The 18,750-nt window shown below is 58.3% G+C and overlaps 1 protein-coding gene across 2 annotated transcripts in view; it reads left to right on the top strand.

The window, feature by feature from the left end:
- Positions 1-18,750, top strand: part of CPNE5 (copine 5) — a 97,896-nt gene that overhangs the window by 66,014 nt on the left and 13,132 nt on the right. For both annotated transcript variants that reach the window (XM_066237848.1, XM_066237757.1), the window contains 4 exons: positions 583-687; positions 10,514-10,555; positions 12,512-12,587; positions 17,583-17,636. In XM_066237848.1, the coding sequence (XP_066093945.1) occupies positions 583-687; positions 10,514-10,555; positions 12,512-12,587; positions 17,583-17,636 (277 nt within the window). The remainder of the gene's footprint in view (positions 1-582; positions 688-10,513; positions 10,556-12,511; positions 12,588-17,582; positions 17,637-18,750) is intronic.

Here is an 18,750-nt window from a genome sequence, read left to right as displayed (position 1 = left end):
GTCAGGGGACCGGGAGGTTGTACATTTTAGATATGGTGCTCGTGACAGGTAGTCAGGTCAAAGAAGCGAGGAGGTGAGCCACGGACATGGGAATCCGGGAGGACAGGCAGGAAAACAGCAAGCATGCGAAGCCCAGACACCCGACTTTACCGACAATTTCGGGGGTTCACCGACCCCTTCAGCCCATCCACAGAGACTTCTATGGATCTCAGTTGAAGAACGTCTGATAGGGGCCATTTCCCTGGGGGTACAGGTGAGGAAACACAGGGCCAGGGTGGGACAGACATACTCAGTCACATGGAAAGCCGGGCCCAGAACGGGCATCTCCTGACAACACTACTCCTCGCCCTGCTCCCCCCCCCCCCCCCCGCCGCCACCGGAACCTTCTCTGCAGCCTGACCAGGAAATGGCCATCTAGCTTCTACCTGGATGCTGCTAGCAACAGGCAGCTCATCACCTCACCAAGCCATGGTTTCTACTGTCCAGCAACTGCAGAGATCCCCCAGCTGGTCCCTCAGTTGACCTGGCGTCCGCCAGCCCTGGTTGGGGCCTGCCACCATCCATCCTTCTCTTCTTTGCCAGGTTCACCATCTGCCACAAGACCGAGGTCATGAAGAACACCCTCAATCCAGTCTGGCAGACTTTCTCCATCCCTGTGAGAGCCCTCTGCAACGGGGACTATGACCGGTGAGCTGAGAAAAGGCCCCTTGGGTGCCCGGGTGCGGGAGGCCTGGCGCTCGCTGACGTGGGCAGACCCCTCAGTGCGAGCTGAGACTGCTGCAGCCGGGCGGGGCGGCCCTGCGCGGGGAGGGATTCCTGAGCCTCCCTCCCCTCCCCTCCGGTCCCTGGCTAGTGTCTGCCTTCCTCTCTTCACAACCCTCCCCGGCCCGGGGAGGGGGGATGGGCCAGGCCTGGGATTCCAGAGAAGCTCAGTGGGTATTGGGGTGTCCTGGCCTGGAGCTCAGCAGCCCATCTTTCCATGGATCCCACTGGAGAGGCAGGTGGGGGGCCAGACGGGGCTCTAGATGCGTAGAGAAGGCCTGGTCCCCGCCAACCCCAGACCTTGGCAAGTGGATGTTGGGGAGTCAGGGTCTCAAGATCCCGTCTGCCAGCCAAGTTGCCAGGAAGGGGGGTGAGGGGTGGGGCATGGACCTCCTGGAACTTCTAGAGGCGGCGCAGCCACCTGTAATTATTACGTGTCACCTACCGCCATCGCCATCGCACGGGTGCAGCTTGTTGAGTGTGGACGCACCTGGTTTCTAATTGGCTCTCAGACTAAAAAGTACTGTCCCTCTGGGCGAACTTTGACCTGTCATAGCCTCGGTTTCCTTCTCTGTAAAACGGGTATTTAAACGGCTACCTACATTGTAGGGCTGCTCTGAGGCTCGCGTGTCAACCTTCCCCAGAAGGATTTTGGCGTGTGTGGGTAAACTGCCAAATGCAGCATTTCGTCCAGAGGTGTCGAAGGACTCCCGCTGCCACGGGCTGTGCCCTGTGCTAGAGGCTGGGCAGTCGGCCGGGAACAGCACACAGTCCACCCTTCACCCAGCCCCCTGAGCCCTGTGCTAGAGGCTGGGCAGTCGGCCGGGAACAGCACACAGTCCACCCTTCACCCAACCCCCTGAGCCCTGTGCTAGAGGCTGGGCAGTCGGCCGGGAACAGCACACAGTCCACCCTTCACCCAACCCCCTGTGCCCTGTGCTAGAGGCTGGGCAGTCGGCCGGGAACAGCACACAGTCCACCCTTCACCCAACCCCCTGAGCCCTGTGCTAGAACCCAACCCCCTGAGCCCTGTGCTAGAACCCAACCCCCTGAGCCCTGTGCTAGAGGCTGAGAAGTCAGCCAGGAACAGCACACAGTCCACCCTTCACCCAGCCCCCTGAGCCCTGTGCTAGAGGCTGGACAGTCGGCCGGGAACAGCACACAGTCCACCCTTCACCCCACCCCCTGAGCCCTGTGCTAGAACCTAACCCCCTGAGCCCTGTGCTAGAGGCTGAAAAGTCAGCCAGGAACAGCACACAGTCCACCCTTCACCCCACCCCCTGAGCTTACATCTAGTGGGGGAGGCAGGCATTAACCCGATCATCACACAAGGAAATATAGTTACAGATTGTGTGAAGTGCCGGGGGTGGGGGTGGGGGCTGTACCGTGGTGTTGGTCGGGTTAAGTCCCGAGAACCCAGCCTGGTTTCCTGGTGGTGGTGGCTGCAGGTGGGTGCTCTGGCAGGGTTCACGGGCAGGGCTGCCGGGCAGCCTCGAGGAAGCTGGCCTCCGCTCACCGTTCTAACAAGAGCACTGGGGCATCCTGGCTGGTGGGCTCGGCTCAGGCTCGCTGGGAACCTGCTCACAGCGGCATCTGACAGGCTACGTAGGTGTGGTGGTGGGGTGAGGGCCTCCGGAGAACCCGGCTCCTTCCATGGCAGGCTGCTGATCCAGGAGCCAAGGGGCTGCCTCCTCTTGCTTCTTGGTTGGGTCAGAAAAGCCACAATCGATTCCACAGGTGGTCACAGAGCACCTACTGTGTGCTCGCCCTGCCTCCTGCTGTGCAGCCCTCCAGGGAGTGTAGCCTCATTTCTGTCTTCGGGGAGGCTAGAGTCTGACCCCGGGGAGCTCAGATGTGCACACAAGTGTTTCAGAGAGCGAAGTAATTGTGCCAGATGAGCCTGCAGATGAAAGTAGGTGTTCTACAAACAAACCCCGATTAAGTATCTGAATGGGGCCTGGGGCTCCCAGAGGAGGGAATGGGAGGACAGAGTGGTTGGAGCATCGGGTCTCAGGAGGCTCGGGAGGGCTGCGAGGCTGTGGGAGGGGTCAGTGCCTGGGGACGATGGCGTGGGAAGAATGGTTGGGATGGGGACAGGTGGAGAGCAAGGGAAGGGAAATTCAGGGGTGGAGACTGAGAGAGCATGGCCGCTCCAATCCCACCGAGTGGAAGGAATTGGGGTCACCAGTTTCACTGCCCAGAGGGTGCTGGGGGTTCTAGCTGACCCCTCCTCCCACGGCCCTGCATCTCCAGGGAGGGGCTCCCATGGTCTCAGAACCCAGCTTGTCAGGGACGGTGAGGAGGGCGGCCAGGCTCGGTGCCTGGGCTCACCGTCGTTCTGCTGTTGGAAGAGGTGAGGGTGCGGTGGGAGGTGCAGGGCACGGGGGAAACTGGGGTGTCTCCCCGCTCCCAGGCCGAGCCCCAGACTGCTCTCCCTGCGGGCTGGCTGGGCAGCCCGGCCTTCTCCACAGCCCGGAATAGATTGACGGTGACATGACTGACGGCCTTGTTAATGGAGGGGACCTGGCATGTCACACTGGCTTGGCGAGAGTGAGCAGGCCTGCCACGCACTGAGCCCGAGGGTAACCCTAGGGTAACCCACATACCCAGCAGCAGCCGTACGGGAGGTGCAGGCATCTGGGAGGCCCTCTCGGGGTGGGGTGGGGTGGGGGCGCCCTTGGGCAGGAAAACAAGGGAGGCGCCTCTTCAAAGCCTCACAGCGCTTGTTTGGTTGGATCCAGCGGCTGTGTCTTCCCTGCCCGCCATGCTGGGTGCAGCCCCACCCCCTGTCAGACCCAGCCTCCCTCTTAGGGTGCACCCTGCCCGCCACGCTGGGTGCTGCGCGCCCCCTGTCAGACCCAGCCTCCCTCTTAGGGTGCACCCTGGCTGGCGGGAGACAGGCAGGTAGTAATAATAACAAAGCAAAGGCTCCTTGTAGCGCTGATGGGGGGAGTGCGTGTGTGTGTGTGTGTGTGTGTGTGTGTGACCTAATTTAATCCTCCCAAAGGTGGTGCCTTCCCTGAAAAAGGTACTAGCACCATCCCCACTTTACAGGCAAGGAAACTGAGGCTGGCTCTCGAATCTGTGTTGCTAACCACCACGCTGTGACGCCAAGTGGCAGGGACGGGGCATGAGTGGCAGGTGCCGGGGGGCGGGGCTCCGCAAGAGCCCCCTCGGGGGCGCGGGGCACCTCTGCTCTGGGACCCGAGGTGGGACAGGGACTCACAGGGACTGGAGATCGAGGTGGGACAGGGACTCACAGGGACTGGAGATCGAGGTGGGACAGGGACTCACAGGGACTGGAGATCGAGGTGGGACAGGGACTCACAGGGCCTGGAGATCGAGGTGGGACAGGGACTCACAGGGCCTGGAGATCGAGGTGGGACAGGGACTCACAGGGACTGGAGATCGAGGTGGGACAGGGACTCACAGGGACTGGAGATCGAGGTGGGACAGGGACTCACAGGGACTGGAGATCGAGGTGGGACAGGGACTCACAGGGACTGGAGATCGAGGTGGGACAGGGACTCACAGGAACTGGAGATCGAGGTGGGACAGGGACTCACAGGGCCTGGAGATCGAGGTGGGACAGGAACTCACAGGGACTGGAGATCGAGGTGGGACAGGGACTCACAGGGACTGGAGATCGGCCTGGAGATGGGACTCACAGGGACTGGAGATCGAGGTGGGACAGGGACTCACAGGGACTGGAGATCGAGGTGGGACAGGGACTCACAGAGACTGGAGATCGAGGTGGGACAGGGACTCACAGGGACTGGAGATCGAGGTGGGACAGGGACTCACAGGGACTGGAGATCGAGGTGGGACAGGGACTCACAGGGACTGGAGATCGAGGTGGGACAGGGACTCACAGGGACTGGAGATCGAGGTGGGACAGGGACTCACAGGGCCTGGAGATCGAGGTGGGACAGGAACTCACAGGGACTGGAGATCGAGGTGGGACAGGGACTCACAGGGACTGGAGATCGGCCTGGAGATGGGACTCACAGGGACTGGAGATCGAGGTGGGACAGGGACTCACAGGGACTGGAGATCGAGGTGGGACAGGGACTCACAGAGACTGGAGATCGAGGTGGGACAGGGACTCACAGGGACTGGAGATCGAGGTGGGACAGGGACTCACAGGGACTGGAGATCGAGGTGGGACAGGGACTCACAGGGACTGGAGATCGAGGTGGGACAGCGACTCACAGGGACTGGAGATCGAGGTGGGACAGCGACTCACAGGGCCTGGAGATCGAGGTGGGACAGGGACTCACAGAGACTGGAGATCGAGGTGGGACAGGGACTCACAGGGCCTTGAGTTCGGCCTGGAGATGGGACTCAAAAGGACAGAGAGGTCGCTAGGGTTTGGAGCTTGGGGGCAGGAGAAGAAGGTACCACAGACAGAACTGGGAAGTGTGACGGAGCCCGCGTGGGCGGATGTGGGCCAGGCACGTGGTGCTCTGCTAAGGAGAGAGGACAGGGGTCCGGGAGTCCCAGGAGAGGGCCGGCAGAGGTCAGGTGCTGAAGGCCCTGGTGTGTGTGTGTGTGGGGGGGGTCGGGGGCAGGTCAGGATGCCACAGGTCAAGAGCAGGAGAAAGAAAAGGAGATGGTCGGAGAGATAGGAGGGGCAGTGGACAGGGAGCAGAGAGAGGGGAATTCAAACAGAAGTATTAACCACTAGTGTGAAAAGGAGGGCCAGGAGGGTGTGACCCAAGGATCTGCTGAGAAGGAGGCCGTGTTTTTGCAATGATGGGGGCGGAGAGCAGTTACTGTTACTGAGATGACTGAGTCTTTAGGATACGGGCCACATTGTGTCCTAATCGGTTTCGATACATTATCTTATTTAGGAATTAGATTTCACAGTAACCCTAGAAGGCGGGCCTGGTGACCACACGGCCATTTCACAGATGGGGAAGGAGAAGGAGCAGAGGTTCCGAACTCACCAGGACAAGGAGAAGGTCGTTTCTCCTTTCTGGAGTTACTGCTGGGCTGGCCCCGAGGTTCGGGGTCCCCCTGTGCTTGCTGTGTCTCCAGTCCACACGAGGCCGAGCTCCAGGGACCCAGCTGAGCAGGGCGGGAGTCGGAGGATATGGGTGGGAGTCGGAGCCAGTGCAGCACCCCCCCCCCCAGGGGTGAAGCGGGCTGATGATACAAACCATTTGGCCTGCCTTCCCTGAAGTCCCCCTGGTCTCCCTTGAGCATTCTGTGACTTGGGGACTTGTCCTCGTTAAACCACGTCCCCTGGTGGGGCTGCTGTCATGCTCTCACACCTTGATGTTGACTGAGTGGATTTTAGGAGGGTGTTAAGGGTGGTGGGTCCCCACCTGAGAGAGGGCTGGCAGCTGGGGGCTCTCACAGCGGAACCTTCACACATCTGTCTGCCCCCCTGGTGGAAGCAGTAGCTTCTCCTTTGGGCCCCACCTCCCGCTGAGCACCAAGAGGGGCCAGGCCAGTATGGGTGACCTCCACTGGGAGTGTCTTACCATCCTGGGCTCACACCTGCAGGAGCTGAGCTCCTGGGGGGAGGGGGGAGGGGCAAAGTCTCCACTGTGCAGGTGCAGCCCTGGTGGCACCGTGCCTGTCATCCAGTCTCGCTGCCTGCCCCAGAGAGGCCCCGAGCGTTGCACTGATTGTCAGTTTAGGGTGAACCCCTCGGGGCCTGTCAGCCCTGAGGACGTGTGAGAGGCAGCAAAACGTCTGTCCTCCAGCCTGGGAGAGGCTCATTAGGCAGGTCTGCAGCCTGGCTCGTGGGAGACACGACAGAAAGAGCCGCTTAGTGAGCAGTGAGGGAAGCCTGGCGTTTTTGCCCTTGTCCCTCGTCCCTCATCCCTTGCTGTCCTGCTGAGGCGCACACACCCAGATCTGTCACTCCGGCCCCAGGTGTCCAGTGACCGGCAGGACACTGGCTCCCGCTCCCAGGCCTGGAGTTGCTCCTGACCAGCTAGCTGTGTGACTCGGAAAGCCACACCACTCTGGGTCTCCCGTCGTGATTCTGGGAAAGGACGCTATTGTTCCTATGTGGCCCACTTCTGAAGGACAATAGAAGTTCTTAGCCAGCCAGCAGATATTTAATAATACTATGTATATTACCTGATATACTTCTCACAAAAATGAGGGGATATTTCAAAATGAAGATGAAGCGATAAGTAAAAGAAGCATTTGATTTTTTTTTATTACACAAGATCATCAGAAAAGCAAATGACAAGTCAAAAGAAAGTTGTTCAGTTATGCAAATGAGATGCAAAACCAACTTTTATTTCCTTGGTGAAAATACACTGTACAAAAGGCTGAAAGTACTGGAGTATCTGCACGTTCCCCGATCCCCTAATTTTTGTGAGCAGGGTATATGCTAGGCACTGTTCCGGAAGGTGAGGATATAGCGGTGAGCAAAACAAACAAAAACCCCGGCCGCGTAGAGCTGACGTTGTTTGTGGTGAGTGGGAATGCTCTGGGAGACGGGACCTTGGGGGAGAAGGCTCGAGTGTTGAGGCGGAACGGAACAGAGCAGAACAGCACGCGTCTGATGCTGCCTGTGTGGGCGTGTGGATGTGGTTGGCTTCTCACAGCTACTGTCAAGTGGGTCTGATGAGCCCATTTTACAGAGGCATAAACAGAGTCCTGAGGGCTAAGCCAGCTGCCCAGGGCCACACAGCTGGTGGCTGCAGAGCTGGGGTTGCCTCCAGAGCCGCAGGCTTTCTTGTCCACCACAGCCTCCCAGGCCAGGGGCTCCGTGTCCTGAGCCTTTTAGGCTAAATAAGATGTTATTGTTTACTGTGTGTGTGTATGTTTGTGGGCAGCAGCGGCCCATTTCATTGTCCCCCCCACAGGGAGATCCTTCTTTTGGGTGCAGTCCCCAGAAGTCACAGTTGGTCCAACATGAGCCTTTGTTATTTATACCTGTGCGAAGGGGCTGGAGCCAAGGTCTGCAACCCACGAGGAGCATGTGAGGTGACTTGGAGCAGCCCAGCCAGGGCTGGACAGGGGTAGAACTGTTAGCAGAGTAGTCAAAGCTGTGTCTGGCTCCTGTCTGCCTTCCCCTGACTCTGGGCAGCGTCTTTCTCACCTCTCCCCACCCCCCCCCACCCTCAGGGCTGGTGTGGGCAGTCTCTCGGCTAATCAGGCCCCAGGCTGCGGGCAGGCAGGGCGCCATCCCTAGACCCTTGATTACACAGGAATCTCACACTCCGTGGTCTCCACCCCAGCCCCAAGTTCAAATACCCTGAGGAGCTTTAAACAGTTCCCCTGCCAAGAGCATCCCAGAGCCATTGATTCTGAATCTCAGGGGTGAGGCGTCAGCATCAGGATTGCTAAAGCTCCCCAGGAGATCCGAGGTGCAGTCGGGGTTGAAAATCAGAGAGGTTAGCAGCTCTGGATAACTATGAGAATCAGCCAGGACACTTCTCAAACACCCTCTGCCGGAGTCCCATCCGGACTAATTAAATCAAGCCCGCTGGCCATGGGATTATTAAAACATTTCCTCCAGTGATTTCTTGGGTACCCAAGGCTGTGGCTGTGCCTGGGGTCCTCCTGCGGCCTCTGAGCATGCGGTGGTCACTGATCTGGTCATCTGAGAGGGTGGCGTCAGCTGTCCGAGGAGGGGCACTCCTTCCTGGGGTCCCTGAAGTTCCCTCGCAGAGCTGGAGGGCTGGACTGGGAGACTGTGGGGCAGGGTCCTGGCTCAGACCCTCACCAGCTGTGTGACCCTGGGCCTGTCCCCTGGGTACTCTAGGGCTCAGTTTCCCCCTGTGAACATGAGGGGCTGGAGGTCGTCTCTCCAGAACAGGCACGGCAGAGCCCCTGGGCCCTGCCCGGAGCTGTGAGAACTGGGCCTGGGGTCTGTGTGTCTGCAAAGCTCCCTGGTGATCTGTCAGGTGGCCAGGCTTGGATGCTACTAGGGTCACTCACAATCAGCTCTGTCATTCTAGAAATAGGAAGCTGCAAAGCTCAGGTACCCAGGCTCCAGTGTCCCTGGTCAAGTACATCTCATCTGAAAAATGATTTGATTATGGCCAAATGCTGACATGGAGAGAAAGGGGCATTTTCATAGAGACCACCAGCACGCCCAGTGGGTTTTACCACCTTGGCCTTTGCAGCTGTTCTGTAAGAACGTCATTGTGCCTATTTTGCCGCACTGGCGTGTGGCTCGTAGAAGGAGTGACATCGCCAGGTCCCCCAGCCAGGGGTCCAGCACCCCAGTCCACACCCCAGCTTCTTCCCACTCTTCCCAGCTCCTCAGCCCACCTTCAGGGGCCTCTTACTTTGTTCTTTCGCTTTGTTTTTTCTTTCCACAACAATTCACCGGGGCATAGAGACATTGGTTTTTTGGGTTTTTTTTTTTTTTTGCTTTTCACAAGAACTTAAAGGATTCCTTTGCCTGGCGGGCTTCTCTGCCTATCCCATCTTGCGTTTTAGTAACAAAAAGCCTGTTGGTGCACAACCTACCGGGCATCCCTTCCTTCCAGAGCAGTTTCGGTTCCCTGCTGGCAAAACCGCCCCAGTCCCCCATCCACACTCTGTGGAGGCTCATCCGAAGGGAGACAGCGCCTCCTTCTGGGGTTCCAGAACCCCAGGCCCAGTTCTCAGCGACCCAAGGAGATGGGCCGCAGTCATGGATGGGCAAGATGATGAGATGTTAATGGAAAACAGGCCCAGGCGGCCGCCTCTGCGTGCCCCATTTAGAACCAAGGGCTGGAGACCCCGGCTCCCAGGCGGTTCCGGCCCCCGAGACCCTGACCCCGCAGTGCGACCCCAGCAGCCTGTCCAGCCATCTCTTGGGCATCCCTGGAGGACCACTGGCACCAAGGGTTAACCTGCAGCCTTCCACCTCCCTCCTCCACCTCTTGTCCGCTAGCCTGTTGCCATGGAAACGGACTAAAAATAAAATGGGCTCCCTAAGCCCAGCCCCATGCACAGGAGTCAAAACAAACTAATTAAAGCAGCCAGGCGAAAATGTGAAGATAATTACACCCTCACTCAGGAGCCAGTCATGGTGTGGAACCACTTAGCGCTCAGCGGGCCAGCCCAGCCGGGGACCCCTGGGCCGGTCCCCAACGTGCGGGGCTGGCTCCCCTGTCCCCCGCTCAGACCCCATGGACCCGGAGTCCCGCCACACAGTCTCGTTACCTCTCCCAGGACAGCCCCCACGGGCCTCAGAGCCGGGCCGTAGCCAGCCCTCACTACGATGGCTCCATCCCTGATAAATTCTCAGTGGCTTCATGCTGAGACTTGTGCTCTCTCTGGGGTGGCCGAGGAGAAAATGGGTGAAGGGAAGTCTGAGGCTGTTTTACCACATCCTCCCACACAGCTCTGGGGCTGCCTGTGTCCCTAAGACCTTTGCTAAATGGCCTCAGGATAGTTCCTTTGTCTCTCGGGCTGCTGCTTCCATGGAGGGCCCGGGAGCATGAGGGGGGCCCCGTCTTGTCTCGCGTCCTCTCTGGCCCGGGAGCATGAGGGGGGCTCCGTCCTCTGGGTGGCAGTCTCTGCGTCCTCTCTGGCCCGGGAGCATGAGGGGGGCCTGTCCTCTGGGTGGCAGTCCCTGCGTCCTCTCTGGCCCGGAAGCATGAGGGGGCCCCGTTCTCTGGGTGGCTGTCCCGCGTCCACTCTGGCCCAGGAGCATGAGGGAGGCTCCGTCCTCTGGGTGGCAGTCCCTGCGTCCTCTCTGGCCCAGAGCATCAGAAGCGTGCCCTCCTCAGGCCACCTGGGCGCTGGGTCAAGCCCATCTCACCACGAGCCCTTTGCCTCACAGGACCATCAAGGTGGAGGTGTACGACTGGGACCGAGACGGCAGGTAAGCAGGCAGAAGGACAAAGGGGGGCAGGGAGGGGGCGCCCCGAGGCGGGGCGGGGGTGGGAGGAGGTTGGGCCCCACCCTCAGAGGGGGAGAGCTGTGCCCAGGCCCCCACTCGTGGCAACTCTGGGGGTGAAGGGGCCTGGGCTTTCTGGGGGACGTCCACTGCCCTGTGACTCATCCCTGCCCAGCTCCACTGGCACGGAGGGTCTTCTGTCCTGCAGAACCTGGTGCGAAGGGCACGAGAGGCCTCTTTCCTCAGAGAGCTGCCTACTGGCCAGCCAGTGCCTAAGAGCTCCCCACATTTGGGAGGATTTAGATTTTCTGAAGTGTGCACGTTGTAAGGTATAGATAATGGTGATGTCCTGAGCATTCACGGACACATTCTCTGTGTGAGGCCAAGCCTTGCGGGTGGCCGAAGTACGGAAGAGGAGCTCAGGCGGTGGGAGGGGACGTGGGAAGATGGACAGACGGTGGGAGCCTCCGAGCCTGCCTGGTGGGAGGGCGGTTCCCTCCGGGTCCTGGGGGGCCAGTGCTTCCCCCTTCGAAGTGTCCGGAGGGACCCCATGACGCTGGGAATTCATCAGTGAGGACAGAGGACCAGGAGGCCCCTTGCGGCTTTAGCCCAGCACCCTCACTGGCTCCTACTTGTCTGTTGGATCAAACCCAAATAGACCGTCCTGACTTTTGTGACCGCTCCAATCTGTGTCACTAGCAGGGGGCTCGTCGAGGGGCTTCACCCCTGATGCTCTCCACTGGTGCCTGTCGCGCCCGTGGTGTGCACAGGGGAGGTTGTGAAGGCAGTGCAAACGCAGCTCTAAGTTAGGCCCGAGCCTCCTCCCAGGAGCTGACCTTCCCCCAAACCGTCCTATAGAGACAGGCCAGCACCAACACTGCCCCCGGTAACTCGCCTGTCCCCCATGCCTCTCCCCTGAGCACGTCACAGGCATGTTAAGTTCCTGTTTCCACCCGTGATTTGCCCCATCCTACCCTCCAGTTCCCCATACTTCTCCTCTACCGGGGAAAGCGGAGGACAGCCACCAGATGCAGCTGGTTCCCACCAGCAAGGAACTGAGCTCACAGTCTGCATGAAGAAAGCTGTGACTTTGTAGTAAAGATAGTGTGGGCTTCAGGCGGTGGCAGGGCCCCCCGGGACAGCTCCAGGGCATCCCCCCCACCACCCCCGCAGCAGGCAGCCCAGGCCAGCTGTGAGGGTCAAAGGCAGCCAACCGCCGGGGAGGGGGGAGTTCTGCTTTGGAATAGGCTTTGCTGCATAGCCCGTAAACACAGGCAGAGCCCAGGAAGGTGCCGACACTGCAGGAAACATCCCCCGTGGCCTGGTTGGTGGACGTGGCGCTAATTGTCTTCTCAAAAAAAAACACGTTATCCGAAAAATGTCAAATACACAGAAAAGTAGAGAGAAGAGCTTAGTGAACACTTTTAAGCTCTCCCCTCCAAATGTAGCGTGTTCCGTGTTGTCATATTTGCTTTATCTGTGTTTTGTCGATGTCGCTTAAATTATAGACATCGTGGCACTTTTATCTCTAAATATCTCATTAGAAACGTCTGAAAAATAAGGGCATTTTCTGCATAACTATGAATACCGTTATCACACCTGACACTTTGAACAGTGATTCTTGAATACCCTCTAAAGCTCATTTCATATTCAAATTTCTCCGGTTGTCCACAAAATTCCTTTTGCAGCTGGTTTGTTCAAACAAGAGTCCAAGTAGAAATGGGTCCCCTTCTCCAGAGCCCCTGCAACTTGACCGTTGGGTTTTTGCTCCGTTGGGCGAGACTGGACTCCTCCCAGGAGTCTGGACTCCTCTCTGCTGGCGTGGGCCCCTGGAGAAGAGGCCTGGGCAGGCCTGGGAGCCCGGAGGGGGTGGGGGGGAGCAGAGGCAGAGGCAAAGCGTAGCCTGGGCCTCATGGGCTCAGCGGCAGCCTTCCTTTGCAGCCATGACTTCATCGGGGAGTTCACCACCAGCTACAGGGAGCTGGCCCGCGGGCAGAGCCAATTCAACATCTACGAGGTGAGGCGGCCGCGCGAAGCCTGGGGTTTGCTCCGATGGCGATGGCGCAGAGCTCCCAGTCGCTGAGAGCCCCAGGGAGCCACGTGCAGGGCTAGGGGTTCTGCAGGTTCTTCTGTGAGGTGGGTGGGATCGTCCCATTCTACAGTTAAGGAGACCGAGTCTCAGAGAAGCTAAGGAACTTGCCCAAAGACGTGTTTCTGTAAGCGGCAGAATCCAGAGGCGAACAACCTAGGTGGATTGTTACGGTGCCTCCCAAAGAAAGTACTTCCGACAAGGTGCGGGGTAGAAGTGGGGATAGGGCAGGAAGCGGGGGCGGGTCTCAGAAGGTTCCAGGCCTGAAACAGGAGTTTCCTGAGTTTAAAATGGCCCTCTGCCTTCCATTAGAACAGATTTAGGGCCTTTTCTGGAAGGAGAATCTCGAACAGGAGTCAGGATACCTCCGTCTAGGCCAGGAGAACCTTGGACAAGGCAGCCAGTCTCTCTGGAGATAATGGTGTTTGCCCTCAAAGGACGGTTTCTGCGGCGGACCCTCCGCTGGTGTGCGTGCTCCCTCTGGAGTGTCCCCCACCTTCCAGCTGGGGCTCAGCTCCTGCTCCCAGGCTGGCGTCCCTTCCTGTCGCGACCTGGGCTCACAGCCTGACTCTGTGGTCCTAGAGCGTGCCGGGCCCGAGGGGGCAGGACGTTGGTGCCGTCTTCCGTTGTCCGGTGTGGAGCTCCTGTGAGCCGGGGGACTTACGTTTCCCAGCCATCCCACAGACGGGCTCTAGCCTCACGTTAGCACCCTCTCGGCGGCCGGTGAGGTTGAAGAGCTGGCTTTGCCTCCCATCTCTGAGCCCAAACCCCTCCCCCCATCCTTCCCATCTCTCACTCAGGATCTGTGTCCCCAGTGGGCAAGTCTTCTGTTCCTACTAGACTGCAGCTCCCCCAGGGGCAGGTGGCAGCCCTCCTGGCTGCCTCTCTTCATGTTGGTCTGGGCACGGCTGGGCACACAGGAGGTGCTCATTAGACATCCACACACGGAATTCAGTTGAACAAGGCCATTGTGAAGATGGGGCGTGGGTAAATTGCTTTGAATTCTTCCCAGGTAATTGCTTTGTTCCGTGCATCGACAAAGGAAAGGGCTGTCTTGTGGCCCCACCCAGGCAGAGAGAAGCAGGCTCTGTCTCTGGCCTTCTTCACGGAGATTTTTTTTAGGGAAGGGGTCAGATCTCTTGGAGTTTGGCCTCTAACGGTGCTTGACAGACCAGAAGAGGCCCTGGTCTCTCAGGCGAACGCAGAAAGGTTGGACTGACTTGTCTTCTTGGTCACGGATCCCTGCTCCCTTGTCATCGACAAGAGAAACTGCAGCTCTGGGAAGCCAGAGAGCTGTCTTCACATCAAAATGCCTTCAGGCAGAAAAGGAATTAGACTCGGGCAGCTGTGGGGCAGGACTTGCACCGTGGGGAGTGCCACACGGATGCCTTCCTTGCAGTCCTGAGGAGAAAACAGGCTTCGGCCAGGGGAGCCCCTTGTTCTGGGCCCTGGCCTCGCCCTGGGGGTCTGACTTGGATGCCCACTCCTCAGAGTTGGTCTTCCCAAGCTGAATGCACTGGCTAAAGTCTCCCCGCAGCCGTTCCCGCCCCCCGGCCGGCCCGTGCCATCGTCCTGGGGGCCGCAGCACCTGGGGAGCCATCCTTGATGATGGTGCCCTCCCCTGCCATCCACGACAGCACGCTGCTTCTACTACCAGGATATCCTGACATTTGTGCCTTCATTCCCACCCCCCCACCCCCCCACCCTGGTCATCTCCCGCGATGGCCTTCCCACTTCTTGCAGGCCCTCCGCTCAGTAACCTGAGCGTGTCTCCCATCCAAGTACTACCCAGGCCGACCCTGCTTAGCTTCCGAGATCTGAGCGTTTCTCCAAAACGGTCGCCTGAGCACCTGGCTGCCCGGCTTCAAACCCGGTGGTACATTCCGCCCACCACCTCAGCCCATGTTTCACACAGGGGCTGTGTAAACAGATGCACCTATCCGCCCTACGAGGCCCCTGGGGTCTGGCCCCAGCCCTGCCCTCTGCCCACCCCACTTTCAGCCCAGCGGTGCCATCTGAGGCTCCTTAAACCTGCGTGCTGGCTTAGCACTCTGTGGTTTCATTCACACAGGCGCTGCCCCTGGGTCGGGGCGGTGTCTTACTCTTGTATCCCCAGAGCCAGAGCAGCTCCCGGTCCCTTCGGAGCCACTCCATGCCCCTTCCCCTGGTACAGGAGGGAAGATCCCCCCACAAACCGGCCCTGGGGACCCTAAGGACTCTGGGTGTACGCAGAGGGAGAAGACTAGGCTTAGGGGGATTGCTGCCTAGGAGTTGGGAGGGGCCGGCCTGACCCCTAGGGGGCGCTCGTCCTCCGCATGGAACCTCGGGGAGGGTGCAGCTCCTTAGGGCGGAGCGGCTGGTAGGAGGGGGTGGGGATGCGTGCAGGGGAGCGCGTGAAACCTCAGGATAAACAGGGCGTCTCTCCAGTGCCACTTCGCCTGAAGATCTGAGAACAAAACATTGCTTTAATATTAAAACAGTTATAATTAGAGAGTGGAAATGTGTAATACTGGCTAATTTAAAGACAACACAGAAGACTTCAAAGCGATGTGCTTGTGGCCAGGTCTGTGGGCGACGCCCAGATCACTGGGAGTCCCTGTTTATTTCCCCCTGCGGAGGGGGGCGGGGGCTGCTTTGGCATAAACGTTTGAGAGGCACTCAGTTCTAAAAGTTCCACAACCTCCTGGGACAGATTGGGAAACTGAGGCACGGTGCAGCGTTGGAGCTGCCTCATCTTAATGCCTTGCCTAGCGAGCGCTTTCCCACAAGTGTGTCTGGGGAACTCGTGTCCCCTGGGCGGCTCTCACACCTGTGGAAGGTTCCAGGTTGCTCTGAGCTTCTTCCTCCGGACTCTCACTTGGCACCTGCACGGCTAGGCTGGCAGCCCTCCCACCTGTGCCCCAGATCCAGCTCTTCCTTCCCTCTGGGTCCACCTGGTCGCCCGACCCCTCCCTCTCTCCCACCCCCACGGCCACACTGTCCTCACTTCTTGGCAATTCTGCATTGCCATAGCTTAGTACCTGTTCCAACACTCAGAAGCCCTCACTACCCGTCACCTGGACTGCTGGCGGTGGTAGTAAGTAGCAATAATAATAAGAAGAAGAAAGTTAGCAGCTGACACATACAGAGAGTGCTGACTACATCCTAGGCTCTGTCCTAAGCATTTGGCTTGTATTGACCCATTGGATCCCCACACCTTTGATGAGCTAGGTACTTTTTATTCCTATCTTGCAGATGAGAAAGCTAAGGCACAGGAAGGTTAAGTAACTTGCCTAAGGTCACACAGCCATGAGGTGGCCATACTGGACAACACATCCCCAGTAGAAGTACCTCCTCCTCCCTGCGTCCTCACCTCCGCCAGGCCCCAGCCTCCTAGAGCCTGTTGAGATCTTGTCCCTGGCCAGCCCAGCGGCCATCCGAGTTTCCTACTAGCTGCTGCGTGGTGTTCAGACATTTAAAGTAGCACCCGAGGTTCTCCTGCAGCCGGCCCAGCCCGCTTACTCTCTTCCACCCTGTGGTTCTGCAGTCAAGCTGGACTCTGGCCCTGTTCCCTTCCCTCCAGTGTCTCGTCTGGCCAACCAGCTCTTCATGTCCACATCCTTCCTGTCCCTCCGCATCTGCCCTTGGTCCCTCCTACTCCGGGGGCCTCGCTGATGCTCCCACCCAGAATGGTCCTTCCTTCTAACAGCTCCCTTCACATTTCTGACTCCCCTTTCTTGGTGACCTTTGTCACCTCTCCCGAGGACATATCGTCTTCCTCCAGCTGGAGTAAAGATTCTGGAGGAGAGGAACCGGTACCCCCACCCTCACCCCATAATACTGGTGAAGGACTGTGTTTGTAGCTGTTAATAAGGTGGCCCAAGCGCAGGAGCCTGGTTTCTAATTCTGTCACTACCCAGACCAGCTGTGTGACCTTAGGCAACACACTTGGTGTCTCTGTGCCTTGCTTTCCTGACCTTCAGAAGTGGATCACTTGTCACTCAGACAGAAGAGACCTCTGCTAATGACCCGCAGGCATTAGCAGAAAAATTGAAGAGCTGGTGAGGCTCAGATCAGAGGACAAATGTAGTACCTGTGATAGGCCCGTTGGCGGGGGACCCCCAGGGCAAGGTGGTCCTTCTCACCAGTGCAGGTCCTCAGCCTCAGCACCCCTGGCATCTCAGACTCAGTGAGTCCGTGTTGCAGGGAGCTGTCCTGGGTGTTGTAGGATCGCAGCATCCCTTGTCTCTACCTACTTTGCCAGCCATGACAACCAAAAATACTTCCAGATGATGTTAAATGCATCCGGAGGGAAGGGGGGTCGCCCCCAGTTGAGATCTCTGAGTTAACTCACCAAGAAGTATGTCGTTGTTGTTGTGTTTTTAGCACCTACTCTATGCCCAGCTGGTGCTGTGATATATTCTCTGATGACAGGTCTGGTTTGGGAGGAAAGCTTGCACGTGAAAAATAGTTACGAAGGTTCTAACTGCAGTGTGGGGGGTGGGGGGGAGCCCTAAGGCGGGATCTCCAGGGAGGAGCAGGGAGGGTTAGGGGGTGGGGGCGGCAGAGGGGGAGTGTTCCAGGTGAGGGAGCAGCCTGAGCTGGCTCATGGGGCAGGCACGGACAAGGCCCCTTTGCCACACCAAGCCTCCCCTGGCTGCCTAGCGTGGAGGGCGTGTTTGGGGAGCAGTGGCAAAGAAGGTTAGGTAAATATTTTCCTTGGTGTGTTTGCTTATAAGACACTAGGTCCACTCAGGGAGCCCAGTTGTCTAAATCTAAATACCAGCCTCTCACAAGATCCCCCTGGACCCTCCTTTCCGGGACCCCCGATTATCTCAGCCCACTCTGGGGTCTGGGCCACACCCAGTGTGGTGGGAACCCCAGGGGCCCAGACCTGCCTGTTTGGAAACCTCCTTCATATCTGGTAACTGGTTTTCCCTGCAGGTGATAAACCCAAAAAAGAAAATGAAGAAAAAGAAATATGTGAATTCTGGCACTGTGAGTAGCCACCCCCCCACCCCCCACCCCCCACCCGCAGCAGGGCATAAACACTCCAAGCTAGGTCTGGTGTCAGGAGTCAGGGGTGTCTGCACGCCCCGGCTGGCTGCCGGCAGGCAGCCGGCAGGCCGTGGGAACCAGACCCGGAGAGCTGAGGGTGGAGAGGGGTGGGGCCGCCGCTGGAGCAAGTGCGGAGAGGGGGTAGGCGGTGTGTCAGCGCTATATCACCACAGGCTCTGTGATGCAGGATGGGAAGTCCCAGAGAGACACTCCCCTGGGGCTTCCTGCAGGAAGAGGAAAAGGAGTAGCATTTATGGGGACTTTACTCTCGGAAATTCCCAATTTAGGTGCTTTTCACAGGTTGTTTCCTGGAGGGGCAGCTGATATCATCCCCTTGTCATCAAAGAGGAAACCAAGGCAGTAGGGAAGTGACTCAACTAAGGTCCCAGAGCTAGAAAGTGTAGAGATGGCAGTCGGCGCTACTGTTCAGTTCCGAGCTGCAGGGGCATGCAGCGGCTGCGGGCACTGCCCCTGCTTGACTGGCATCCTGCTGAACCCTCCTGGGATTCCACCGGCCCAGTGGCTTCTGGGGACTCATCTTCAGTTATTCAACAAATGGAAATCCTTGCCCTGCTGGCATTTATATTCTCTTGGGAGGAAACAAAAAACAAGTATATATACACACATACACCTATGTGTGTCAGGTGGTCATGAGTGCTGTGGGAAGAAGTAAAATAAGGCTGAGGGTTAGGGAATGCCAGGGACAAAGCTACTGTTTTATATAAAATAGACAAGGAATGCTTCTCTGAGAAGGTGAGCGAAGATTCAAAGAAAGTGAGGGAGCAGAGATGGAGGATACTGGGGAAAGAGAATTCTAGTAGGATCAGCATGGGCAAAGGCCCTGAGGTAGAGCCCACAAAGCATTTATAGAACAAGCCAGTGTTTTTGCAGTGCAGACATACCCAAGTCCATACCTGTCATGCCCCGCCCCTCTCAGAGGTCCATAGCTCCATCAGCTGATACAGCCAAACTTAGTCTTTTGAGTCAGGCAGACTGCGACTCCAGATCCAGAGGCGGTCGTAGTCAGGGGGGCTCTGGGGTTCCTCTGAGGAAC

The sequence above is a fragment of the Saccopteryx bilineata genome, chromosome 1 (assembly GCF_036850765.1).
Source record: "Saccopteryx bilineata isolate mSacBil1 chromosome 1, mSacBil1_pri_phased_curated, whole genome shotgun sequence".
Classification (NCBI taxonomy): Eukaryota; Metazoa; Chordata; class Mammalia; order Chiroptera; family Emballonuridae; genus Saccopteryx; species Saccopteryx bilineata.
The sequence above is the reverse complement of the archived record's forward strand: the minus strand, read 5'-3'. Positions and strand labels throughout refer to the sequence as shown.